This window comes from Urocampus carinirostris, chromosome 11 (genome assembly GCF_059441175.1).
Source record: "Urocampus carinirostris isolate Australia breed hairy pipefish chromosome 11, RoL_Ucar_1.0, whole genome shotgun sequence".
NCBI lineage: Eukaryota > Metazoa > Chordata > Actinopteri > Syngnathiformes > Syngnathidae > Urocampus > Urocampus carinirostris.
Window position 1 is genome coordinate 31653697 of NC_142359.1, and position 27868 is coordinate 31681564.

A 27868-nucleotide genomic window follows, 5' to 3' on the forward strand; every position below is an offset into this window, starting at 1 on the left:
AACTTAAATTTATTTCCTCTTATATAATCAATATTTGGGCATAATCATTATCATTATTTTGTTTTGCTTTCTCTATTCCTTTTTTAAAAAACAGATTATGAAGAATTATAATAATATATGAATGCATTTATGTAAAGTTAATATTCCTAAAAATATAGAGTAAGATCAAAGTGATTTGACTCTGTGAAAATAATCATATATTAAGATTATAAGTGTTTATGTAATTGTGTGTGTTTGTGTGTGTGTGTGTGTGTATTCTGTATATATAATCCTGGTAAAAGGCTGGGCAAGAAAAATGGTGAAGATTGGTCTTTTGTGACTTTTTAGTTTGTATTCTTCATTGTGCTTTCTAGCAGTCATTTGTAGTTGCACTACATAATATAGCAACATCCAGTGGTCTAATAAAACACACTGTCCCTTTCAGCTCTGATAACAGCTGAATGGAAACATATCATCACAGAGCTACAAATAATTTCCATAAAAAGCAGCTTTGGCTGTTTTGCTGAAATTTTTCTTAAGATTTATGGTATATCTCTCTTTAATATATATATATATATATATATATATATATATATATATATATATACACGTGTGTGTGTGTGTGGGGGGGGGGGGGGGTGTTGTGTGTGCATGTGTGTGTATATGTACATATACATTTTGCTTTTTGAGTCAAAAAGGTTACCTACCCCTGAACTCGAATAAATAAAAACTTAATTGATGAATTTTTGGATTCAATTTTGTTCTGTCTTTCAGATTAAGCATCTCAAAGATTTGGAAAAGGAAAAAGACTTGCTGTACTGCGGTCTGGAGATTCTGGAGCAGGCCCGACTCTGGTATCGCCACCGACTGGACAAAAACCGGGCCTGTCAGAATGACATCAACACCAGAAGTTGGGTCAACCCCTGCCAAGGAGGTGGAGGGAAGGTACCACAGTCTCAAATTGAAAGAAAAAACTGCTTTTACCATAATAAAGTTCTCATCTCATCTCATAAGCTACACCGCTTATCCTCAGTAGGGTCGCGGGGGTGCTGGAGCCCATCCCAGCTATCATCGGGCAGTGGGCAGGGGACACCCTGAACTGGTTGCCAGCCAATCGCAGGGCACACAGGGACAGACAACTCGCTCTCTCATTCACACCTAGGGACAATTTGGACCGGCCAATTCACCTGAAATGCATGTCTTTGAAATGTGGGAGGAAACCTGAGTGCCCGGAGGAAACCCACGCAAGTACGGGGAGAACAAACTCCGCACAGGAAGTACGGTAGCTGGATTTGAACCCACACAGGAGGTTCCCAAGACCTTAGCACTGTGCCGCACACTCACTAACCACTGCGCCGCCGTGCTGCCCCCATAATAAAGTTATTAAATGTTAATTCGAGTTACAGTCCTGTTTATTCTACGTGCTTGCAATTAAGAATGCTTCTAATGCCAGTGTGGTACTACTTTGACTATTGCCCACTTGCAAAGTTTTCATGCTATACTAACAAACTTTAAAATGCCAGAATGAGATTATTTTGACTGTTATCGAGTGCTCACGCACTGTTGTTCTCTTTTCACTGTAGAACACTTCCAAAGAAGATTGATCATAATGGGCTTAGATTATTTTGACAATTATTGAGTGTTAGCGAACCATTGTTCTCTATCTCGACTATTGAACACTTGCAATGAAGAATTCTTCTAATATCAGGGTGGTTCTATTTTGCTTATTGAACACAGTGCTTGAACACTGTTCTCCATTTTGAATACTGAACAATCACTTATTACGCCAGGATTGTGGTAATTTGGCCATCGATGAGACCTTGTGCACTGTTTTTCACTATTGAACACTTGCCACAAAGATTCCTTATAACGCCAGGGTTGTGTTATTTGTACTATTGTTGATCTCTTGTGCAGTATTTGTATCATAGCCCTGCTTTTTTGTAACATTCTGTTATTATTTGTATATGTTATTATTTGTATATGAGCCATATTTAGAAGGATGTTATACAATACTGAATTCAGCTTTTATGTGTATAAAACCAAATGAGCACAAGGGGGCGTAAGACATGCAGAGCCACAGAATTAGCTGTCAGTTAAGAGCTACCAAGCTCAATTCTGGAAATCAAACTATCCTGCCAACTCAGGAGCCTTACCTTGGCATCATATTTCAGGTTCCATCTTGTGTCCACAGTTGCCCACAGCCATGCCGTGTACTGATGCACCTCCTCTCCTGGTCTCTTCTTCCTGTTCACACATTGGCCGTCCCATTTTGTGTGATACGGACACATCTTGCTATATTTAGATCGAGTGTGATTTATTGCCCTTTTTGACAAGAGGTATGGGTCTCTTGATAGTTAATGGTAAGGGGAGGGAAAAGTGGATTGAGTTACAACAATTGAGTTGAAGGAGGAAATGATTGCGAAATAGGAAAAGGGTGTACGGATGTCTGCCATCAAAATGCTGCTTAAAATTACAGTAAATTGTTTCAAAGTGTTTAATTCTTATGTACCAAACACTCAACAACACCTTTTATGTGCTAGACAACCATATTTCTCACATAAATGCTGGGGTGCGTCATTTGAGGTCTCCTTAAAAGTCTAAAGTAGAATACAGTATTTTCTCTATAAAGCATGAGTTAATAATGCCCGACTGAGTTCAAAGAGCCTTTATGATATTTTTCCATCACACTGATCTGCTTTTTTTTACTTTTAGGAACGCTGTTCGGAAGGCGCAACACATTATGTAGAAGAAAAGTGTGGGAGGTTGGTTAGAGTGTTTTTGTCATGGCAGTTTTTGTTAGTGTAGCATAAAAAAAATGTTTAAGATAAGAAAAGGCCTTTTTCGAGTACAATCCAAACACCAACCCAAACCCCAAAAAGATGAAAAGAGTTTTTTTTTGTTATTTAATTTTTTATTTTTTATTTTTTTATTTTTTTAGAAATCCATGTACTTGTACGCCCGACAAGAATGAGTTGACTGAGGCTGTGACCATGACTATAAACTGATAGTTGGCGGAAGAGAGGTACAGAGATTCAAATTCCGTAAAGCACCTTCAAAACATAAGCTATTTTTTAAAAATCTACTGGTTATTTTTTTCCAAATTTATAAAATGAAAAAATCTTGACTCAAGACTAGTATTTTTTTAAGCGAGACAAGATGAGAGTTTCATGCTGTCTTCGGTTCCCATTGCAGGCTCCAACTTAATCGATGTTTTCTCTCCTTATTTTGAGTATCTGTTCCACTATACACTTATCACACCGTGCGGGTCACTTTTATCCATTTTGTTACCCCTCCCTCTCCAGATTCGTTCCTACTTGCTGAGGTCACAAATGCAGCGGGTAAACACGTCTCTGGCTTCTGTCATGTCTGAGTCGGATTGTGGCACTAGCGGGGATGACGCCACAGAGAGCTCCCTCCGCTGGCAGCACACTTTACTCACACAGGTCAGGTCTTGCTTGTAAGCAGCTCCACTAGTGCAGTGTTTTTCAACCTTTTTTGACCAAGGCACACTTTTTTTAATGAAATGTTTTTTTTTTTTTAGGTACGCTGTATTAGGAAAAAGATTACAAAATAATTGCCTCACTTTTTGTTTTTTTAACTCATGTCATCTGTGTCGTATGAGGTGTCCGTAAAGAGTTGATAGAACATTTTCTCTTATGAGTATGTGTTGAAATGCCCAACGGGGTTTAAAGAGCCTTTAGGAAGCAGGAAAGGGGAGAATGATTTCATGCTCGTCCCTGCGTTTTTTTGTTAGTGTAGCATGACAATGGTAAAAATACAAAATATTCAGTCAAAAATACCAACCCAAACCCAAGAAAGATGAAAAAATAATTCTTGAGGGCGTCCAAGAAATCCATGTACATGAGGAATAAGCTGACTGAGGCTGCCATCATGACATAAAGCCAAGAGATGAAGGCAGAGAGTGACAAAGTTTCAAATTCCGGAAAGCACCTTTAAAGTTTTAATTATCATTTGTGGTCACAGTGGGCCTGTGTTAAGGATATGTCAGCGTGTGCAGTTTCCTTATGCGTAAGAAGATAAGCACGACATTGTGGTTCAGTCTTTAAGCATATTTATTCCTCAACAGCAAGCAAACAAGAACACGGCTCCATACAATACAACATAGCAATCGACAATTAGCAAAAGAAATAAGCTGCCTGCGTAATGACGTCACACAATGTAAAACATCTTACAGCAATATCACGAGTAAGAGCACTTTTAAATTGACAAATCTTAACACCCTGGAGGGAATACCGGTTATTAATTTTAGTTACTAATTTTACTGTAATTTGGGATTTTATTATATTTTAACCTGTTTTTCAAGTTTTACTACATTGATTTGCGTTTTTCTTAAAAAACGAAAAAATATTACCTATAATGAGCAAAAGAATTCTGCCAGTTGAACTTTCTTTTCCTTCTAACTTCTTTTTTGGTTGTCAAATAAGAACATGTAAAATAGAATCAGGAAAATGATGTGCAAGATTTGAACTTGACTTTTTTGCACTTAATTATAAAAAGTAAAATAAAAAAGAATATATTTGCCTGCATGATAAGATAATTAGTGTACAAAAAGTAAAACAAATCTGCTGCCAACTACTGATATAGATGGATGTAACAGTTATGCGGCTAATCACTGGAAGAAAGAAAATATATTGAACAATGGCATGTTTTTTTGCAAAGATAAAATTGGATAATTTCCTGCGGCACCTTACACAAGGTCACACAGCACACTAGTGTGTCCTAGCACACAGGTGGAAATACACTGCACCAGTGTACGTTACAGAAATTATTGTCAAAACAAAATGTTGTGTTCCGTTTCTTATTTTTTCCCACAGGAATTGACCCAGAAGAATGACCAGATCTCCATGTTGGAGATAGAAAAAGACGCCCTCCTCAAACAACTTCATGAAGTTTAAACTGTCAGGTGCACACACTCTCGTTTGTATATATTATTTAAGTTATTAAATGTTACTTTATCTCGGGAAATGTGTTCTGATTTGGTTAACATATATTGACCAGTGTCAAAGGAAGAGGGCTAAAGGGCTTTTTGGGGGTTTTGCAGTGGCTTTTTAGTGCAAGAATTCGTTAACAACATCTGTTATGAGTGTATCTTATTTAATTTTGTATCTAATATTTTATTTTTAATTGTTTCAATTAAATTCATGCTAAACAATGCACAAGCTGTAAGAATGTTCTTTTCTATCAACCAATTTAGAAGAGGGGAGTCAAACCGACTGACTTAAACCCGTTTACACCATTTATTATTTTAATTATTTCAAGCATTAAGTAGCAGCCTGGTGAGTCCGTGATCTTCCGTTTCCGTTACGCCTATGTGGGCTCTCTGTCTCAACACGCCAACCTGTCCCGGTGGTCCAATCTTCGTTTTTTTACTGATAAACTTTATCTAGGTTGGTCATCAGATAGGTTTGCGGGAATTTGGGGCCTCCTCTCATTTAATGTTTTTCCACACAGCCACAAAATATCCTAAAAATGAAACTGAAAACAAGACATGAAATAGTTTTCCTTTTAGTGATATGAGTGACTCATTTTGTGCTGCTGGTATTCTGATTGTAACTTGACCTTAAAATGTATGATTATTTGTTGCATTTCTACACGTCGAGAGTTATATCGTAAAGGGATATAAATGTCTCACCTCTCCGTCACGCCCTTCTGAGCACTTTTGCACGCTTCCTGAAAGAAATCTGATTAAGATCAGTTTGTGTGCTTCCCGAAGGTAAAACAACCATTATGGAGGAGGCTTTTCTTTAAAGTAGCTTGCTGCACTCTACCCTCACAACACAACTGAACCATCAAGGCCAGGGTACCAGCACTTGATGATAAACTGGGTCCATTTCACATACCGAGGATGTTTTGGGGATGTCACGCCTCACAGTGCAGCTTAAATGGTATCGATGCGGGTATGTCCAAATCCTCTTCGTTTTGTGTCAGAATTGGGGTTTTTTAGTGGGGTTTCTTGGGGTACCTGACGAAGGTTTTCATGAGGTTATGTCCTGTTATGGTTGTTATTCGGATTAAACACCTGAAAAATAATAATAAAGTAATGCAAGAAATTCAGAAATTCCTTTTTTTTATTTTACATTTAATTTGAATCATTCAAATAGTAAACACTTCATGGATCCATCCATCCATCATTTGCACCGCTTATCCTCAGTAGGGTCGTTGGGGTGCTGGAGCCTATCCCAGCTATCTTCTGGCAGTGGGCAGGGGACACACTGAACTGGTTGCCAGCCAGTTGCAGGGCACACAGGGACAGACAATTCGCTCGCTCATTCACACCGATGGACAATTCGGACCGGCCAATTAACCTGACATGCATGATTTTGGAATGTGGGAGGAAACCGGAGTGCCCGGAGGAAACCCACGCAAGCACAGGGAGAAGATGCAAACTCCACACAGGCGGTTCGATCTTATGACCTCAGAACTGTGCCACACACGCGCTAACCACTGCGCCGCCACGCTGCCCACTTCATGGATCGTTTATGCTATTATGTTAACCGCTCAATTGATTGATTCTTCATTCAGTGTACAATAACATTTTAATATTCACCAGGGAGTGTAGTGATTCCAAACTTTACAATTCAAAAGTCAAAAATCAAATTGAGGGTGCACCAATAACAATTTTCTAGCCAATCACCCCAATTTTTTCAAAGTCAGATCTTCAAATTCCTTTTTTTCTTACAAAGAAACATTCACTTTTTCCATCTAGAAACATATTGAAAAAAAAAATCTAACCGTTATTAGAGCTTTCTAAATGATCCTCCAAATCAAGGACATCCTTGACCTCGCCACGAACTCCAGATTGGGTCCCATCAAAACCAAGATGTTTGGTTTTATCTGTAAATAAATCTGATCGGATCTATGAACCCAAAATATGAAATCCTCCAATTCAAATACATTCGTTTTTAGACATGATTGCCACAATTTAATTTATTTTTCCTCTTCAGAGCCCTCCTCTGCCTCCTTGCATTAAGAACTTGCAGTGACATGAAGAATAAATGGGCACACAATAAAACAGCAGTTTGAGGTCTAGTAGACCCCTGGGATTAGGTGTCTCCGCCCTACGAGGTTTTCACGTTACGGTGTGGAATAAGACGTTTTTTCTGCCTCTTGTAAGGCATTTTACCCATTTACAACGTCTTCAACTCTGGTGTTTGTGCATATGATCGGGTTGCATCTCTAAGATGCCTGTCTGCTATTGATCAATTTACTATAAAATGCTTGTTTACTATTGGGTTGCATCACAGCTTCAAGAAAATAAATATGTTATTGGCCGTACTAACTCCCACAATGCCTTTCCATTCATTCTGTTCATAATCTCATGTGCTTCTTAAAGAATTTTACAGTGAGTGTGATACAATACTGCATTTTTTTGGTACTGTAATTATTTTCTATGGGTCCCAAGGCTTGTAGTGCTGCTAAAGTAAAACCGCTTATCCTCAGTAGGGTCCCGGGGGTGCTGCAGCCCATCCCAGCTATCTTGGGGTAGTGGGCAGGGGACACCCTGTACTAGTTGCCAGCCAGTCGCAGGGCACACAGGGACAGACGCTCACTCACACCTAGGGACAATTTAGACCGGCCAATTAACCTAACATGCATGTTTTTGGAATGTGGGAGGAAACAGGAATGCCCGGAGGAAACCCACGCAAACACAGGGAGAACATGCAAAACTCCACACAGGAGGTTTGATCTCATGACCTCAGAACTGTGCTGCACACGCGCTAACCACTGCGCGCCGTGCTGCCCTTCTATTCCCCACTATAGGGTAATTTAACTTTGCGATTAATGTTGTATCCCGGGTGTCTATACTGTACTTCCAGTTATTCACATATAAAAAATTGTATCGTTTTGAAAAAAAGGAAAGTAATCTATCAAGTGTCTTTACTGCCATTTAAGCAGTTACCTGGCTATGTTCATGTCCAAAAGGCGCTGCAAATATTTGATATAATCGATGGCTGCACGAAGTGTCTCCACCTTGCTGAGTCTTTTGTCTTCATACTCTCTGGGCAGGCGCTCCCGGAGGCGCGCATAACCCTCGTTGACACAGCGCACCCGGTGGCGCTCCCTTTCGTTCCTTTTGCGGATAAAAGCAGGTTCCAGGGAATATTCGCACACGCCGACCGGACCTTGCCAACTGTAGTAGCCGGAGCGAATACCTCCGAAGGGGAACGCACGCTCCAATAAATTCGGATCCAAGTGGAAGGAGGGTCGACCCAAGTGGGGGGGTTGCGGACCGGTGATTTCCACAGAGAAGCAGCGGAGAGGAATAAATGGAATGCGTTCCATTTTTTCATTTTTAGACATGTTCCACCCTGAAAATAAATGTCAGCGAACAATAAAACTTGCCAATGAGACACTTGCATGGAATGATTGCATTATTTTTCCTATTGCATTTACAACTCAGTCCAGTCGACAAGTACTACCATGTCAATATTTGCCTATTTTTCCCATAGTGGCTTAAAAATATTAGGACAGACTTGTCCCTTCTCAAGGTTTCTTCATTTTCCTCATCTTGAGGTTTTTTCTTGCCCTCATGTAGGTTTTAGATCAGGGGATGGTGCAATAATAGTCTGTGGTTTGCAGTAATCTGTGGTCTGTTGCAGCCCTTGGAGACTCTTTGTGATTAAGGGCTATACAAATAAACATGACTTGACTTGTCAATGTATCTGTTTTCCCCTTTACGTTTTTTAAACATTTCAAATTGGGTTAACCATATAACCATGTTTGCACGAGCAAATTTTTTTCAAGTTTGTGTTAGACGATTACGTTCTGCTCATTTAAGCTGTAATTCGGATCGTCTCGGTCACTGTTAGCCGACAACAACGTCATCGTAGATTGTGAATATTGTCGCGGTACACAAATTTTTCTTTAGCTTCCGGTCCAAAATAAACTTTAAGCTATACATAGTACTCATGCAAAAACATTGATAACATATCTATAAAATATACTGTAAAATATAGTAGCTTGGAGTGTATCTATCAATAGATGCCAAACAAAATCAAACCCTGAATTTTGGAAAATAAAACAACGTAGACTATCGCCCAAAGGATATAGGGTGGCCTGAAATAATATATTCAACTGCTTTAACGGAACCCTACCTAATAATGATTTACTTTGGTATTGTACCCTTAACTTTGTATTTGATAAACCTATGATATTGTTATACGTATTTTTTTCTAACTGTATCTACTTTTCTCTGTATTTTTGAAGCCCTTTCTGTTTTCTTGATTGTTGTAAACTTTCTGTTGTTTAATCGTTTCATGCCGATTCAGTCTGTGGTGATGCAATGTTCAGCGAACGTTATCCTCTACGAAGCATTTCTTTTAAACTACATTGTGACAGTTTCTCTTGGAGTAAAAGCATCTGTAGTTCTGTTAAAGTCTGCAAAATCCCGCTCGGCTACGTATAAGAAGCAACAAATACATAGCAAATAACAAGCAAATTAAAAAAATAATCAGAAGAACGAAAAAGACAAAACGCAGCGGCAAAAATTGTAAAACCTGTCAAATATCCTAACACTTTGGTCGCATGTCTCACATCTGTCAATTTATACGTTTTCTTCGTATCTTATTTTGTATAGCTTACACTGTGGACATTTTTTCACGTTTTTAATTTATTAAATATATAATACAGGATACATATAATAAGCAGCACCAAATTTACTGCAAATGGGGAAATAACTCAAATATGCTGAAATAGTTCGTGGTTTTTAATTGGTAAACAAAACATTTGTTTACGAAAACTATATTTGTTTAACTCTACATAATCTGTCTTTCTGTGAGTAAACAGGTGCTGCGTTGTGTTTGTAAGGTGTATTATTGCTTAATAAAGGGAAATAAAGTCATTATTAAGGGGGGCAATAGGCTGATATTGACAGGTATTTTATCCTAACATTCATTTTAAATCTTTTTTATCATTTAATTGTTTATATGTTTATCCTGGAGTGCCACGTTTATTCTCGTTGGAAACAATTTTCCTTACATTTTCATCAATGCCAATAAATATTCTATAATTCCAATTAAAATACCTTACCTCATTTGTGAGCTCATCGGACTAGGACGGGGAGTAAAATTCCCCCCAATGACGTTTGGAATCCGTGTGACAATTTTTGGATAACATTGCGTTGGGCGTTATTTGTGGAGTAGTGATATGTAGTTCAAGAACGTAACGGCTCAATGAGACAGCTCTTTAAAGCGAACGACGGTACCTTCCCACGTTTCAAAACACCAAAAATGAGTCAAGGCAGGAATAGGAGCCAAATTTGGATTCTCATTTATGACATTGATCGAATCTGCGTGGTTTTGCTTTTAATGTGCATAATATAGAAGAATATCAAAGTGTACTTGGGCAGGACACTGAGCCCTTAATGCCCCCGATAAGCAGGTAAGCGCCTTGCATGGCTGACTCAGCTATCGGTTTGTGAGTGTGTGTGCGAATGGGTAATGTGAAACACATTGTAAAGCGCTTCGGGAGGTCTTCAGTGACTTGAAAAGTACTATACAAATGCAGTCCATTTACCATTTATAAACAAGTTAAAAGTTTAAACTTGTTAAAAGTTCACTGTAGATTAAAAGAATTAATGGCTAATATGATACATTTTTTAAAAAATGAAGTATGAATTATTTGTGTGCATGTTGTCTCATTATTGTGAGTAATATGTCAATTAAATAACAAAACAAATCTGAAGAGCGCTTTGGGAGCCGAAAGAACCGGCTCATTATAGTAACCCGAGCTGAAAAAGCCGGTTCTCTGAAAAGAGCAGGAATCCCCATCATAGATTTGCTAAGAAGATAAGAATCCTTCCGTCCTTTGCAAAAAAATAAATCTTTCACTACTCCACTTTTCTGGGATATAAATGAAAAAAAAAAAAAAAAAAATTAATTTGTTGGATATCAGGCGTGGGCAAACCTTTTGGTTAAAAAAATGGCAGAAAGGCTAGGAAGGAAAAGATGATTATACTGTACCGGCAGTTTAAAAAAAATCGAATATATCTAAATTCCGATACCATGACGATACATGATTACAGGCAACCCCCCCAAAAATTGTCTTTTGGATATATTTTTCTAGGTGTCATGAAATGAAATGATCTGCATTTAATAGCGCTTTTCAAGTCAAGACTTCCCAAAGCGCTTCTCATTTCCCAACAGCGTCCATGCAGCCATGTAAGGCGCTCACCTGCTTATTGGGGGTATTATGTTCAGTGTCATACCCAAGGACACTTCAACATGTAACACGGAGGAGCCAGGATTCGAACTGCGATTTCTTGATCCCAAGACGAGAGCTCTATCTCCTGAGCCACTGCCACCTCATATTTGACCCCGATCTGTCCTTTCAAACACACTCTATACGTTTCTCAAAGGCAGAACAATTACCGTATACATTAGAATTGAATTGTAACTATACAATTCCAATTGTAGCCACTGTATTTTCTCATATTCAAATTTAGGGCCTATTCAAGGGTTTTAGGTGCGCTTTTTAGTCCGGAAAACTATGGCAATGTATGCCTATCCAAGTATTTATGAATAGATATATAATACATACAGACAAATACAGTTAGGTGTTGTATTTCATTTTATGTTTGTTTATAAATCGGTTAATTTTATAAAATTGTTTTAAAACACTCTGAATGAAAGAACAGTAATATATTATGCCCCCCTTTAAGGACTAAATTTGATAATATGCGGGGAAAAAACTCAAAATGCAAAAGTGTTTTTTCGCCCGCCATTTGAGAAATATCTTGATAAATTGATAAGGATGCTTGGGATCAATAGTGATAGTGCGTTTTTACCCTCATATGCATTGACATATTTTTACCATCTTTTGGGCAGCCGGTTAAAAAGCTTGTTGGGCTGTATGTGGCCCGCAGGCAGTAGTTTGCCCATCCTTCATATAAATGTACATTAAAAAATGTGTATATCTAACTTAAGACTCACCTAGAGGTTGTGGTACCCTACAAAAAAATAGGGTTAGGGTTACAAAAAATGGATTGGTGGCTTGTCAAGTTGGTGTTGTCGTTTAAAGCGTCACCGCCTCCTACTGGTCGCATACCAAAACTACTGGTAGATAGATTTCCATGGCCTCTGTAACCTAACGCCTATTTTAAAGAAACCATTTTAAATACCAAATATTTTTCTTTAATGTTAAAATGACTCCATAGTTGATTTTCCTTTTTTTTTATTGCAGAGAGACTCTTGTAGACGTAAAATGCAGAACCGCGCAGTTTGGTTTCTTATAAAAATAAAAATAAATCATAAAATAATCTGTTGTTTATATCCGTGCAGCCCTTTGAGACTCCTTGTGATAAAGGACTATACTAATGAACATGACTTGACTTGATACCTTTTTGACAAAATACAGTACGCGTATCCATGCATCGTAGCGCATGCGTGGAAGGTCAATTCGCCGCAATGGCCCCCTTCCGGAATCGGAGTGGTGTTTTTTTTGTTTTGTTTTTTACAGCTTTTATCTCAAGACCCTCATATTTTGTTTAAGACAGCGTCCAATTCCATTGCTGTTTGTGACGTATATTTTTAATAAGTCTACGAACACGAACAAAATGACAACATGTTGAGAAGTGGGGGAGAGCTAGGCTAACGCCCAGCTAGCAGTAGCGATGCAGTTTTGTTTTGTTTATTTTTTCAAACATGGAATTAGTCGTTTTTTTCATCCTACTTCACAGGTTCAATAATGTAAACACGGTTTAATGATAGGGAACAGCTGTTGGTCACAGGTAAGTGAAAGATGGCAGTTGCACGGCTAGCGCTTCGTCAAAATTACAATATATTTTTTTTTTCGTCAGGAAGACCAACTTGGTGAAAATTGTTTACAACGAGATTGTATTAAAGCATTTACAATGAAGTGTATGATATTTAGCTAAAAAGTGATCATCTTGAAAGATGAATGACATGAATCTGAGTCCAGTTGGCATGGACCAGCTGAGTGTGCCTTCAGTGAGTGCGAGCCACTTGGCCCTTGCAACCTCACCGCCGCATAACAGCATCCCCAACCCAGGTAAAATGACACAAACCCTTGTCCAAATTTAGCTTTTTAATTCAATCTGTTCGCTGTGTCCCAGGCATGCCGGTGGCCATCCCAAGCCTGGGCCCTTCTTTAGGTTCACTTCCCTCTGCCCTCTCTCTCATGCTCCCCATGGGCCCTCTTGGGGATAGAAGTGTCATGTGTGGCCTCCCAGATAGGAATTATTCCCTGCCGCCACCTCCTTATCCTCACTTGGAGAGTAGCTACTTCCGACATATATTACCAGGTAAATCAATGAATCACTATGTTTAGATGCAGGCGATAATCTGATTTTTGGAGCAATTCGAATGAAACGTTTATATGACTGGAGACAAACAAATGATCTCGTATATATGGCGTTTTGGATAATTCTGATTGGAGGTGTGAAGCAGGAGCTACATCTTTGATAGAAGTTGGTTTTATGCATTAAACTTTTGACATTAAGCAAAATGATGATGTTATCTGTGTCACTAGCCAAATTCAATGCCATACGTTGCTTGTTTCTCCACAACCCAAAAGAGAGCTAAATTGCCTCTGGTGTCTTTACAGGATGTGCTCATAATGTAGTTTGCCAAAATCAAACTTGAAATTACACTGTATATGGATGCATACAACTGTGACATACTGTATTTGGATGTCTACAACAAGCATTTTTGCCGTAGGAGCAGAAAATAAAACCGACATGTCCACCAATATGGGGCTTTTTTAGCGGGTAATCCAGTAATTGCTACACACATTTTTCTTTTCTACTATGAGTCCCACCGTGCTTTGGGGGCATAAAGATATCTCTGATGAGGGTAAAGAAGCAATCGGCTTACTCCAATGCGTGTGCATGCACAAGCAATCGAAAAATGAAAAGACTAACCCAACCATTGCAATCTGAATTCTCATAGTTGCTTAACATCTTAATCTCCTTTTTGTGCCCGTTTAAATATGTTTTGAGTTTTTTCTCGCCCTCATGTAGATTTTGGATCAGATGGTGTCATAATAGTCTGTAGTTTGCAAAAATGTGTGGTCCGTGCAGCCCTTTGAGACTCCTTGTGATAAAGGGCTATGCAAATAAACATGACTTCAAAATCGTCATACAGCAATTTTCCATTTCCAGTCTGAATTTTGCCTGCATGTAAATGTACCCCTTGTACATGTTGCTCAACATTTTTAGTGCAGGTAATTAGTTCAATATAATGATATTGTTTGTGTTGATTTAGGTATTTTGTCTTATTTGGCTGATCGTCCACCTCCTCAGTACATCCATCCCAGCAGCCTCAATATGGACGGAAATCTTTCTCTGACGGGCAACAACCCCTCGGGTCTCGACCCGTACAGTGGAGGTGGCGGCCCACTGGAGCAGGGCTTGGTGCACATGGACACGAGGCAAGTCGGCGGCCAAGGAGACCTCCACCAGGGCGGCGCTCATGACTTAGACTCGACAGGGTTAGCAATGGAGTCTCGGGACGGCAGCCCCCTGTCCCCAAACAGGATGCGAGAGGAGCTGGCATCTATGGATGCAGTTGGGGTGGTCCCGGTTTCTGACGGAGGGGGGCAGACACTCTCTGGGGTGGATTCTTCAGGCGGAGTTATGCCCCTGCATGGACCCACTGTGCTAGAACTCCCAGTTGGGATGGAGCCAGATCACATGGGGGGCCGTGGGGTTAATGCGGGAGGTGTAGGTCCAGGCGGACTTGGAGACCAGCTTCATTCAAATGCAGAGCTTAATCCTGGCGTTGTTAGTGTGGTGCTTACTAGCTCCATGACTGGACAAGGCTCTCTTGGTCCTGTATCCCTCCATGAACACTCTGGAATTGGCCTAGACTCGGTGAATGTCTCCCCCATCACTACAGAGGTATCTTTGGGTCCGGAAAACAGCCTGGTGCTGGTCAACCCTGGTTTGCAATTGGAAGATTCAAGCCCAAATAAAGAGAGCATGGTTACTGCTTTCACTATTTGTAAGTGTCTTTGCAACTGATTTGAAGATAGAAATATGTAATAATTGAAATTTGTTGCTGTGTAAATGTCAGGGTGCACCCTGTGCGAGCGCTCATATACCTCAGACTGCCCAGAGCACGGCCCTGTCACGTTTATTCCGGACGCACGCATCCAAAGTCGGGCGCGTCTCTCCATCCCACGCCCTCTTTGCCTACGCATTTCCGTGGCTGATGAGCCGCTCGGTAAGTAACAAATGGATGCCCAACAACTAAATTATTGTGGAGTGCACTGTCATTATGTCAATTTTGTTGTTATTTTTCAGGCGTTTTTGCACGGGAAATAATTCCGGCAAGGACCTGCTTTGGACCGATGGTTGGTCAGCACTGCAGCAACGTGGATCTGTCTGATTGGCCGGAAAAAGACACACCTCAGATTTGGAAGGTTGAATATTATTCGCACCAACCCAGAACAAACTTAATGTGCATGGAAAATAAACTTATGTAAAAAAGAACACTTGATTATGACAGATGTACCACAACAATGTGCTCGAGTTCTACATCGTGGCAGCAGATGAGAACGAATGCAACTGGATGATGTTTGTTCACAAGGCGAGGTATGAACGTCTTGTTGGAACCCAAATATCCTCCAAGAATTCATCCTTTTTAAAAAAAAAAAAAAAACTAATTTGAGCCCCTCTGTGCCTCTAGGAGTCATGAAGAGCAGAACTTGGTTGCTTACTCTGCTAACGGAAAGCTCTTCTTCTGCACCACCATGGAGATCCACCCTGATGAGGAGCTGCGTTTTTTCTACAGCAGAGACTACTGCAGAATCATGGGTAAGAATAAGAACTCTGTTAAGCTGAGTGGGTAAACAATGGCCCTTTGGCCATGTATGGCTCATCAGGGTTCTTGTACTGGCCTGCCAAATGTTGAGAATATAATAGTATTATGTATAAAACTGTTAGAAATAAGAACTAGTGATAATTTGACATTTTTAACTGCATATTATTTAGTGCTGAAAGGGACAAGGTGTGTTATTGGACCTTTGGATTTTGCTGTATCGTGTCGTGCAGCCAAAACGAGTTTTATAAAGCACAAGGAAGAACACTAACTACGGAGACTAAAACGGAACAAAATGCACCATCAGGCATAAAAATCTCTCCCCTTTAGGAGAAATTAACCGTTTATTTCTAATTTACCATTTTTGTACAAATATTTACAACATATATAAAAGGCCAAAAATGAAGTACGTCTTTTAGATTGCCAACCACAATAGTAGAAACCTTGGTAACACCTACACTATGTTGTTTTCCTCATATATTGCCGAGTTATGATAGCAGACTGTATTGGCAGATACAAAAAAATCGAATCTATAATTATTTTCCTCCTGGCCCAGCCTATTTGCCAATTTATTTAATGTGGCCGACAAATCAAAAAGTTTAGCCACCCATGCTAAATTGGAACAGTGTAGTCCAGGCTGTCCACGATTCATAATTGAAAATGTGCCCGTTGGCTGATAGTTAATGCTCTGTTATCAAATTTGCTTAATTTCGGCCATTAAACTTTTTTGTTCCCTTCATCTTGTATCCAGGTGTTCCACCTTTACCTGTGCCCCAGCTCTGCCAATGTGGCAAAGACTGCTCTTCATTTTCACATCTCAAGCCTCACATGAGCAACCCCGACCACTGCCAACCTTCTCACAACCACAGCCCACCAGAGCAGGACCACCCACTTCACCAAGAGCAGAATCAAGCGCCTATGCAGCCGGACGAGAAGCTCACCAACGGGTCGTCAAGCTCTTCTTCCTCACCGTGGCCTCAGGCCCCAGCACAGACCAACGGAGATAATTTAAACACCAGTCACAACCAACGCACAGGCACCTACAGAAGAAACTCAAAAGGTCCAAGGCACCCCCGGGAAAAGAAATTCAAATGCACTATGTGCTCGAGGGCTTTCATCACGTCCACCAAGCTCAACGTGCACTTCATGGGGCATGTCGGAATGAAGCCACACAAGTGTGAATACTGCAGCAAGGCTTTTAGTGATCCCAGCAACCTCAGGATGCACCTAAAAATACACACAGGTGAGTACAATTTCCTTACTTTGAGTGTCTTCTGCTACACAGTTAGGCTATACGATTAAACCAAAATCAAATCGATAATGCGACATAGTGCAATGGTGTATTTGCAAGACAGTGGTTTTTTTCAAGGATTTAAAGTTCCCCTTTGGTATTTGAGCGATGGAGTATTTGGCCAACCAGAATTGTCACAATTCGGGTTTTAACTGTGCTGGCCAATCAGTGTAAAGTTTTAGCGGCACTAGCCAATAAATGCGAGCCCAAAGTTCCAAGCAGCATGTCACAAAGCCCCGAGTGAGCAGACAGTAACTCTAACAAAGTTCCCCAGAAGAGGGCGCTGTTTACATAAGTTTAAAACATGTCATTACTATTAACCGTTTGATGCACAAGTAGGATCAAAAATGACCCCATGGATTGTTATTCTTCAAAATCTTTCAAATTAAAAAAGTTGTTGTATTGTCATATAACAGGCATTCTTCGTAATACATATTTGTGACATGATGCCATTAGTATTTTAATTTGTTTTGCCATTAATGTTCGACTCCACTCATGGACAATGTTTGAAATAACGGCGTTACGTATTGGTGTTTTATTTTTTTTCGTAACATGGGAATCTAACTACCGTAAATTGCGGACTATAAGCCGCTACTTTTTTCCCAAACTTTCATTCCTGCAGCTTATTCAGTGATGCAGCCAATTTATGTAATTTTTCTAACAGCCGCCAGCGGCGCTCGAGTTCAAGGTACATGACGCAGCTTACAAGCTAGACGCAATCAAGCAGTCCGATAAAGAAGGAAACAGAGCACCTGCACGCATGCCTTACCTCGCGAGCGTGCTGCTAGCGTGTTTTTGAATAAGGGAGCGTGGAACGACGTTTACATGACAAAGTCTCTTGCCCATACTAAAGGAAGGCGACTTTGATGACGTCGATTATAGGGAGGAAGATGAGAACGGTGTACCGTGCTTTCTAAAAGTAAGGTATGATTTTTTTAACAGACCCGTTGATTGTACTGCGAGCGTATTGTTAGTAGCGTTTTGCTACCCTTCACAGGCACGGTTTGGGATGAAAGTTATAATATTATTATTAAAGCTTTGAAAACTCTCTCGGTGTACTGTCTGTCTTTGTAAATATGTGTAACCATGTATAATATGTATTTGTAACTGTATATTTTTGTAATGTATTTATTTGTATTTATTTTGAAAACTTATTCTGATAAGTCTTGCACTGACCAATTAAAAAGAAGGGGCGTAACAAACGCGGGGGATGACGGGAAGTGGGGACCGGTAAAGGTGAGTGTTTGTGGACACGGCAGACAATAGTGGATGTATATTTTTCCCACCCTTACCTTTGGAAATATACACTTTTTTTCCTTTGATTACTTTTAACGGGACCTGGACTCTGCAGGTCTGCATCCAATTTTAAGTACTGGTATAATTTTCCGTTCATTTTGCCGGCTGTGGTTTTTGAACTGTGTACTTTATGTTCGGTTAAAATCGCGGGACTCAAAGTAGGGTTTGGGTTTATTTTGTGATTGTGTTACATATTTTAATGCGGGCGCATGCGGCTTTTATACAGGTGCGGCTTGTGTAAGTACAAAAGCGGTTATCCTCTTAAAATGTGGTGGGTGTGGCTTATAATCAGGTGCGCTCTATAGTCCGGAATTTACGGTAGTTACTTTTTCCTCCGTAATAATACCGTTGCGGTGCGTCACTTTGAATAAATTCAATACATTTCCAGCCGTAGCGAGTCTACGCTGCCCTGTTTAATTATCCCTTTACGTTCAGTTTTAAGAATAGCGCCCGTAGGAGCCAAAATGTATGCATGTCATTCATTGTTATTCCTGTTTTGACCATGTGGTGACGCTCGTTAATTTGGTGTTGTATAAAGATAGCAATGCTTGCATTGTAAGGCAGGTTTCTGACCCAGAAGGGCAAAATCTTTTTTGACCGTTACGCTAAGCTGCACTACACAAAAGCTGGGCTATGCAAAAGCTGCGCTACGTGAATGCTGGTTTGTTGTTAACCCTTGCTCTGAGTGTCTTTTGTGTTGAGGAACAAGCTATCTGACGCGAGGTTCGAGAAGCTTCTGCTTCATTGATACAATCACTGGTTTGGGAAGTCGTAAAATAGACTGGTTGGCTGGATATATGACGTAAAAAGTACAGAATGTCTCGTTTGTCTCTGGTTGTTAGATTTACACTGCAGTGTTAAACACACTGTTGTTTATTGTATTGTTAAACTGTTTACTTTTGTTGTGAAAAAGTATTTGAAGTACAGTAGCATATGTCTACATGACCAGTTGTCTGACTTGCGACTGTGATTTACGCTTCAGAGTTAAATTCACTTCAAATTGTTTTACTATCGACTTTTGTTGTGAAGAAAATATTTTAAGTTCAGTTACCAATGTCCACTTGACTAGTTATCTCAGATTGTGAGTTGGATTTAGTTTACTAAACTCACTTTATATTGTTTCCTGTTGATTTTTATTAAATTATTCACTGTTCATTTTTAGAATTAAAAATAATAAATAAAGATTTCAATTTCTTTGACATTCGACTTGCTTTTAAAGTAACGATGATAGTAACGTTCCCTGGTAACAAGTTACTTTTACTATCGGGTAATTCGGTTACTATTTTGGTTACTTTTTGAAAGAAGTAGTGGGTTACTATAACTAATTACTTTTTTAAGTAATTTGCCTAACACTGCTTTTGGAAGAGTGTATGTACTGGTTCCTCTCCTCTCTATCTCTACTCCCTAAGAGACAGCAAGGCAAAGAAAGGTCTCGCAAGCCCTAGTTATAGGGTCACTAAATGTGAGAGGATGTGGAAGTAAAGCGACTGAGTGGAAGAAAGAGGAGATCGGAAGGATGATGACTGAAAGGAAGGTTGATGTGTTAGCCTTGAGCTAATCAAAGATGAAAGGGTGAATTACAGCTTGGAGGTATGTATGGTAGAAGGTCTGGAGTTACGGGTGGACATGCTAGAGAAGGAGTGGCTGTGCTTGTGAGTGAGAAAGCAAAAGAAAAACTGGTGGAGTGGAAAGAGATATCTTCCAGATTGATGTGGGTGAGGTTAAAGTGGGGTGTAGAAGTATGGATGTTTATAAGTGCATATGGACCTGGTTCAGAAAGAAGCGCTGAGGAGAGGAGTTCTGGAAGGACTTGTCCAAATGTGTGGCAAGTGCGAAAGAAGGGTGGAATGTGGTAATACTAGGTGACCTGAATGCTAGAGTGGGTGATGAAACGGTTGAAATGTGATTGGTAGATATGGAGTACCAGGAAAAAATGAGAGTGGGAAGAAATTGATTGAGTTATGTGTGGAAAATGAGTTGGTGATTGGAAATACATTGTTTAAAAAGAGGGACGTGAATAAGTATACCTTTGTCAGAGTGGATGGTGGCAAGATGGTGGACAGAGCACTGATGGATTATGTAGTGCTTAAGAAAGGGATGTTAAGTAGATTGTTGGATGTGCATGTTTACAGAGGTGAAATGAGTGGTATGTCTGATCATTTTTATGTGGAAGGAAAACAGAAAGGAGGAAATAGATGAATCGTGGAGGGCTAGTTATAAGAAGAGTGTGAGGGGAGAGGTGAAAATGTCAGAGTTGAATAAGGCAGAAAAGGAAAGAGAGTTTAAAGAGAGGATAAGGGAAGAGTATGTACGGGTTAGTGGAAGAGAAATGGAGAGTGTGGAAATTGAATGGAAGTGGTTTAAAGAGGCAGTGTCTAGGAGTGCAAAAACGTGTGTGGAATGAGAAAAGTTGGTCGAGGTATTAGGAAAGGACGTGAATGGTGGAATGATGAGGTATCAGAGGCTATGACAGAAAAGAGGCTTGCCTTTGAGGAGTGGCTGCAAGATAAGAGTGGCGATGCGTATGAAAGATATAAATTGAAGAAAAGGTTGGTAAAAGCGGCAGTGGAAGCAGCGAAAAGGAAAGCAAATGATGAATGGTGTCGAATGATAGGAGTGAACTTTGAGGAAAGGAGAAAAGAGTTCTGGAAAGAAGTGAAAAGAGTAAGAAACTGAGAGTCTGAAAAGGAAGAGAAAGTAAAAGATAAGGATGGTAGATTGCTGGTTAGCGGTAGTGCAGTCAGGACGAGATGGGCAGAGTATTTTGAGGAGTTGCTAAATGTGGAGGATGGGAGAGAAGTGAGAGTCGAGGCGATCGATGGTATGGAGAGAATGCCCGTGTTGGGTGATTTAAATGTGAAGCCTGTGGAAACATGGGAGGTACAAGAGGCAGTGAAAGAAATGAAAGGGGGGAAGGCACCTGGGTTGGATGGTTGTACTGTTGAATGCCTGAAAAAAGGTGGCACAGCTATGATTGACTGGTTAGTACGCTTGTTGAATGTATGCTTTTTAAGTGGTGTGGTTCCTGTTGATTGGTGTAGTGCATGTGTGGTGCCATTGTATAAGGGTAAAGGTGATAAGTATGAATCTAGCATTTCGAGAGGTATCAGTTTGTTGTCTGTGCTGTATGGAAGAGTCTTGATTAAGAGAGTGAGAGAAAGAACGAATGAGGTGGTGATGGAGGAGCGGAGTGGTTTCAGGAAAGGAAGAGGATGTGTGGATCAGATGTTTGCAGTACGACAGGTGTGTGAGAAATATTTTGCAAAAGGTAAGGATGTTTTTTTGGCTTTCATGGACTTGAGAAAGGCGTATGACAGAGTTGATAGAGAGGCGTTGTGGCAAGTGATGGTGATGTATGGAGTGGGTGGAAAGTTATTGGAAGCATTGAAGAGTTTTTATATGAACAGCAGAGCATGTGTAAGAGTATGGAGTGAGACAAGTGAGTGGTTCATTGTGTTGACTGGTTTGAGACAGGCGTGTGTGATGTCCCCATGGCTGTTTAATGTGTACAGTGCATCCGGAAAGTATTCACAGCGCTTCACTTTTTCCACATTTTGTTATGTTACAGCTTCATTCATAATTGTATTAATTTAATCTCTTATCTCAAAATTCTACACAAAATACTCCATTATGACAATGTGAAAAAGTTTTTTTTCCTTTTTTTGAATTTATTAAAAATAGAAAACTAAGAAATCACATTTACATAAGTATTCACAGCCTTTGCTTAATACTTTGTTGATCCACCTTTGGCAGCAAGTACAGCCTCAAGTCTTTTTGAATATGATCCCACAAGTTTAGCACACCTATCTTTAGGCAGTTTTGCCCATTCTTCTTTGCAATAAGTCTCAAACTCAATCAGGTTGGATGGGAGACGTTTGTGCACAGCCATTTTCAGATCTCTCCAGAGATGTTCGATCAGATTCAAGTCTGGACTCTGGCTGGGCCACTCCAGGACATTCACGGAGTGGTTCTGAAGCCAATCTTTTGAGATCTTGGCTGTGTGCTTTGGTCGTTGTCCTGCTGAAAAATGAACCTTCGCCCCAGCCTGAGGTCAAGAGCGCTCTGGAGCAGGTTTTCATCCAGGATATCTCTATATATTGCTGCATTCATTTTTCCTTCTATCCTGACTAGTCTGCCAGTTCCTACTGCTGAAAAACATCCCCACAGCATGATGCTGCCACCACCATGCTTCACTGTAGGGATGGTATTGGCCTGGTGATGAGCGGTGCCTGGTCTCCTCCAAACATGGCGCCTGGCATTCACACCAAAGAGTTTAATCTTTGTCTCATCAGACCAGAGAATTTTGTTTCTCATGGTCTGAGAGTCATTCAGGTGCTTTTTGGCAAATTCCAGACGGGCTTCCATGTTCCTTTTACTAAGGAGTTGCTTTCGTCTGGCCACTCTACCATACAGGCCTGATTGGTGGATTGCTGCAGAGATGGTTGTCCTTCTGGAAGGCTCTCCTCTCTCCACAGAGGAACGGTGGAGCTCTGACAGAGTGACCATCGGGTTCTTGGTCACCTCCCTGACTAAGGCCCTTCTTCCCCGATCGCTCAGTTTAGAAGGCCGGCCAGCTCTAGGAAGAGTCCTGGTGGTTCCAAATGTCTTCCATTTACGAATAATGGAGGCCACTGTGTTCATTGGGACCTTCAAAGCAGCAGAAAATTTTCTTTATCCTTCCCCAGATTTGTGCCTCAAGACAATCCTGTCTCGCAGGTCTACAGACAGTTCTTTTGACTTCATGCTTGGTGTTTGTGCTCTGACATGCACACTCAACCGTGGGACCTTATATAGACAGGTGTGTGCCTTTCCAAATCATGTCCAATCAACTGAATTTACTGCAGGTGGACTCCAATTAAGCTGTAGAAAGATCTCATGGATCATCAGTGGAAAAAAGATGCACCTGAGTTCAATTTTGAGCTTCATGGCAAAGGCTGTGAATACTTATGTAAATGTGATTTCTTAGTTTTCTATTTTGAATAAATTCAAAAAAAGGAAAAAAAAACTTTTTCACATTGCCATAATGGAGTATTTTGTGTAGAATATTGAGATAAGAGATTAAATTAATACAATTTGGAATGAGGCTGTAACATAACAAAATGTGGAAAAAGTGAAGTGCTGTGAATACTTTCCGGATGCACTGTACATGGATGGTGTGGTGAGAGAGGTGAATGCAAGAGTATTTAGCAGAGGTGTAGAGATGATGGACAAAAGTGGAACAGTGTGGCAGGTAAGTCAGTTGTTGTTTGCAGATGACACAGCGCTTGTGGCTGATTCTGAGGAAACATTGAGAAGGTTGGTAACGGAGTTTGGAAGAGTATGTGATAGGCATAAGTTATGTGTCAATTTTGGGAAGAGTAAGGTGATGAAGTGTTCACGTGATGGAGTGGGCATGACGTTAGAAATCAGGTTGCATGGACAGGTGCTGGAAGAAGTTGAAAGCTTTAGGTACTTGGGTTGTGATGTGGCTGCAGTTGGTGGAATGGAGTGCGAGGTATTGCACAGAGTGAATCAAGGAAGCAAGGTTTTGGGTGCTCTGAGGAGAGTGATGAACAACAAGAGTATGAGTATGGATGTTAAGAGGGGGGACTGTATGAGAGTGTGATTGTGCCGAATGTGTTGTATGGTGCAGAGACTTGGCGCCTGAGCGCAGATTTAAGAAGGAAATTGAATGTTTTTGAGATGAAGTGTTTGAGGACTGTTAGAAGTGACAAGATTGGATAGATTGAGAAATGAAATTGTAGGATACAGAACTGGAGTAGTCGCGGAACTGAGCAAGCGTGTTGATAAGAGAGTACTCGGTTGGTTTGGACACATGGACAGGATGGATGAGGAGCGAATGTTGAAGAGGATCTACAGTGCAGAAGTCAATGGAAGGAGACCAAGAGGAAGGCCCCGATTGACATGGATGGATGGTGTTATGAGTGCACTGCAGGAAACAGGTCTAAATATAATGGAAGCTAGAGCTCTTGTTGGTGATAGAAAGGAGTGGAGAGGTGTTGTGAAAGGATAGTGGGATTGTGGACGCGTTCTTAAGGATGGGCTGGGCACCCATATGATGCGGCAGGGGTAAACCAGTGAAAGCTGTCGGGCCCTGCTGTTGAACAAAAGAGTGTGTTGTGTCACCCTGACCCGAGTGAAATGGCCGCTTTCTGGTGTCCCATTTCATCTGGAGGGACGAAACCATGACCAATTTAGGTGCCGAGGTGCCTAACTTGTTTGGGCAATTGGGTTGGCCATGGTCCAAAATTATTTGTGTGTGTTTGTTTGCTATTTTTTACCTTTTATTTTCTTTGTTATTGTATATGTTTGTTTTGCTGTCGGTCACCCCTCTTGAGGGATATGACCAAGGTAGATAGATAGATAGTATGTACTGGTGGGTCATGCATCCAAGGGTTAAAATAACAATACTAATAAAAATAACAAGCAAAAATACATAAAGTATCAAATAACTTGCATTTGTGAAAAATACTTGTATATACATTAGAATTGATTTGTAACTATGCATTTCCAATTGTATCCACTGTATTTTCTCATATATAAGGTGCACCAGATTGTAAGGTGCACTTTCAAATTTCCGGCCTATTTGGGGGTTTTACGTGCTACGGGTAGTCCGGTAAAAAAACAAAAAAAACTTTGTAAAAGGCTATGTTAAAAATGGGCATTAAAATGGTGCCTTTTGGTCACTAAGTTTTTTTCCTTGTGCTTTTCAGTTGGACGACACAACACCGCAACATCTAGTAGTTCAATAAAACACACTGTCCCTTTAGATGCTTCTATGACCATTTTCAAAATCTGAAAATTCTCTGTCCATTCTGAAATAAAATGTTTAATATTTGGCAGTTCTGCTGTGAAAACTAAAGTATTTTTATTTTTTTTTTCCCCAGAAAAAAGTCTGGAAAAACGTTCAGCTTTTAAAAACTAAATAATTATGTCTTGGTCACAGGCTCCTTTGCTTTCTACTACTAACAGGTCAGAAGAACTATCGATGTACGGTTTGCGAGAAGTTATTCACGCAGAAGTCCCACGTGGCGTCTCATATGGTCATCCACACGGGTGCCGAAAAACTCAAGTGCGACCTGTGTGAGCGGATGTTCATCCGAAAGCAGGACCTGAATCAGCACATGTTTTCTCACACGCAGTACGTCGTTTTGTCGTTTTCCATGTCACTCCCCCAGAAAACAGCAAATGTTATTATTTTAAATGTCTTTTTACTTTCTTACAGTGAGCGTCGGATTCAGTGCCCCAAATGCAACAAGCACTTCCTGAAGCCCAACCACCTGAAGAAGCACATGAACTCCCATGAAGGCCGCCGGGACTTTGTTTGCGAGAAATGTCACAAAGCTTTTCTCACCAAATATCACCTCACGCGTCACCTGAAAATCTGCAAGGGGCCCAAAATGAATCGCTCGTCTCGAAAAGACCGACATGTAGAAGAGGAGGAGGACGAGGAGGAATCTGAGGATAGCGTAGGTAGAGGAGAAGAAAGACCTTTGGACTCTAGCAGGAGCAAAGACATTGGAGGATATCATTCGGAAAAGTCTTTATCACCCCCTCATTGACTAGAGTAACTCTTAAAGGGACAGTGTGTATTATTTGACCACTAGGTCTCGCTGTATGGCAAGGTTCGAGAACCTATCGCTCGCAACCCAGATATGGCCCGTTTCATGAGGACACTTGGCTCAGTGATGAAATTCTTATCATGCAAATTTCATCTATATTGTTCCAATTCTGAGTCTGGTTTGGTGCATGCATTAGCCACATAATGATAGTGGTAGGAGCGGTGCAGTCCAGTATACAAAGAGCTCAGTTTACACTACATTTTACAGTCAAGGCGTCACACCAACAGACCCCGTTTTGGCTGTAAATAACTAAAAAATCCTTTTTAGGGAAACTAATTAAACAATGCATGTTTAAGTGTTGAGACACTTTATGATGAAAACCCACATTGCAAACTTTAAACACTCGGAAATTCCAGCCAGCATCACAGAGCAGTTTGATAGGGTGGGCGGAGGGTGCCGTCTGCAATATAGGTAGATACGTCAGTATCCTTGTTTGTATTTTTATTTTGTGACAATTTTATATTAGACCCCTGCTTGCACCTTATTTTGAAACTGTTATTTATGAAAAAAATGAAGGTCATGATGACCCTCAATGATTTTAAGTAACGGTGCAAGGGAGACAAGTTTAAATTGGTATACAGTATTGTATGATGTGGGGCAAATGCTTTGGCATTATTCTCATTTTTTAAATGTTATCAAATCATCTAACGTCACACAGTGAAATAAAATTCACTGAATAATGAGATTTTGTCCGGAAAGCGGGTTTGGCAGTTATGCTGAAATTTCTCTTGAAATATATGGTATGACTTTCTCTTTGGGTCAAAAAGGTTCCTGACCCCCTGCTGTATGGTGTAGTGCAGGAGTGGTCAAACTATGGCCCGTTGGGCTTTCTCATTCAGCCCGCCAAATTAAAATGTTAAAAACATAATTGAAACATGTATAAAATGGTTTAAAAAAGTAGTTCTTGTAAAAATGTGGTGATTTGGTGCGACTCTTGTCCTCTGTTCCCAACATTCAAATAGCTGGCTTACAGTTTTCTTGCCATTTTTATCAGGTATTTATTTAGGAAGATAAAAAAAAATTAACAACTTTATCAAGTTTTCAACACATGTCAGAGACTATTGGTAGATACGAAAAATAAAACCATAATTTTTTCATGCTGGCCCTATTGACAAAATATTTAAACCAGTGCGGCCCGCAACACAGAGTTTGCCCACCCTTGGTGTAGTGCAACCGAAAGAAAAGCTAAAAAAGAGCAAGGAAATATACAAACAACGGAGACACAAAGTGACGAAACGACACAATTTTTCTTTTTTGTTTTGCCAAATATTTTGTGGCTGACCATTATGTTAGCTGACTCGAGAGCCTAGAGTTTAGGCTCATGTCATGTAAAATAAATTACATTTCCCAGCCTATGAGTATTTTAAATAATGCACCTTTATATGATAGTTCATATTTTCTGCTTGTTATTTTAATCAATATTGTTTTTGTTTATGAATATTTTTTTCCAACTACGAAGCTCCATACATACACACTGTCCCTTTAAGTTATATCTGTAGTCCCTATTATGTATTACACTGTTTACCTCTCTTTGTATAACCAAATGTCCTTATTTTTCATTCATATTGAATATCACCAACATATCAGTGCTGCTCAAAGACCTGTAAATTGTTAAGTTTATGGTTTGGGTGCATAAAAGTTGTGTTTCTTTATTTGTATTTGACTTTTTTGGTGTGAAATAAGTCATTTAAAAGGATACAAATTTCAAATGATCCATTTTGAAAGTTATGTTTTATATATTGTTTAAAAGATTAAGTTGCAACAGAGATGATTTGCACACAGATTCGGGTCCAGTTGTGCAAGACAAAAATAACTGGGGCTTGTCATTTGTGATATGTTATATTTAATAAAAGTATTGCTTCAAGTTAAGTCATATTTGT

At 40.0% G+C, this 27868-nt stretch overlaps 3 protein-coding genes across 9 annotated transcripts in view; 2 read left to right on the forward strand and 1 right to left on the reverse strand.

The window, feature by feature from the left end:
- sapcd1 (suppressor APC domain containing 1) overlaps nt 1-5233 on the forward strand; it is a 24174-nt gene extending 18941 nt beyond the window's left edge. For 4 of the 5 annotated variants that reach the window (XM_088347505.1, XM_088347502.1, XM_088347504.1 and 1 more), the window contains 3 exons: nt 754-924; nt 3282-3422; nt 4815-5233. In XM_088347505.1, the coding sequence (XP_088203631.1) occupies nt 754-924; nt 3282-3422; nt 4815-4895 (393 nt within the window). In that variant the 3' untranslated portion in view covers nt 4896-5233. The remainder of the gene's footprint in view (nt 1-753; nt 925-3281; nt 3423-4814) is intronic. The other variant, XM_088347503.1, reaches the window with a different exon arrangement.
- On the reverse strand, nt 3965-12199 carry LOC148357085 (achaete-scute homolog 5). 2 transcript variants are annotated; one of them, XM_088347509.1, is made up of 2 exons: nt 11931-12199; nt 3965-8309 (listed from the first exon to the last, which is right to left on the reverse strand). In XM_088347509.1, exon 2 carries the CDS (start codon nt 8299-8301, stop codon nt 7897-7899), a length of 405 nt encoding a protein of 134 aa, XP_088203635.1. In that variant the 5' UTR covers nt 8302-8309; nt 11931-12199; the 3' UTR covers nt 3965-7896. The 2 variants fall into 2 exon arrangements, with proteins under 2 accessions (XP_088203635.1, XP_088203633.1); XM_088347507.1 differs by lacking the exon at nt 11931-12199 and adding an exon at nt 10030-10126.
- Nucleotides 12200-12395: 196 nt separating this feature from the next.
- prdm4 (PR domain containing 4) lies at nt 12396-27852 on the forward strand. 2 transcript variants are annotated; one of them, XM_088348338.1, is made up of 11 exons: nt 12396-12727; nt 12797-13008; nt 13073-13261; nt 14223-14960; nt 15033-15182; nt 15263-15381; nt 15468-15553; nt 15648-15775; nt 16531-17022; nt 25339-25507; nt 25592-27852. In XM_088348338.1, the coding sequence occupies exons 2-11, from the start codon at nt 12894-12896 to the stop codon at nt 25926-25928; spliced, it is 2523 nt and encodes an 840-aa protein (XP_088204464.1). In that variant the 5' UTR covers nt 12396-12727; nt 12797-12893; the 3' UTR covers nt 25929-27852. The 2 variants fall into 2 exon arrangements, with proteins under 2 accessions (XP_088204464.1, XP_088204465.1); XM_088348339.1 differs by having other exon boundaries at nt 12801-13008.
- The last annotated feature ends 16 nt before the right edge of the window (nt 27853-27868 follow it).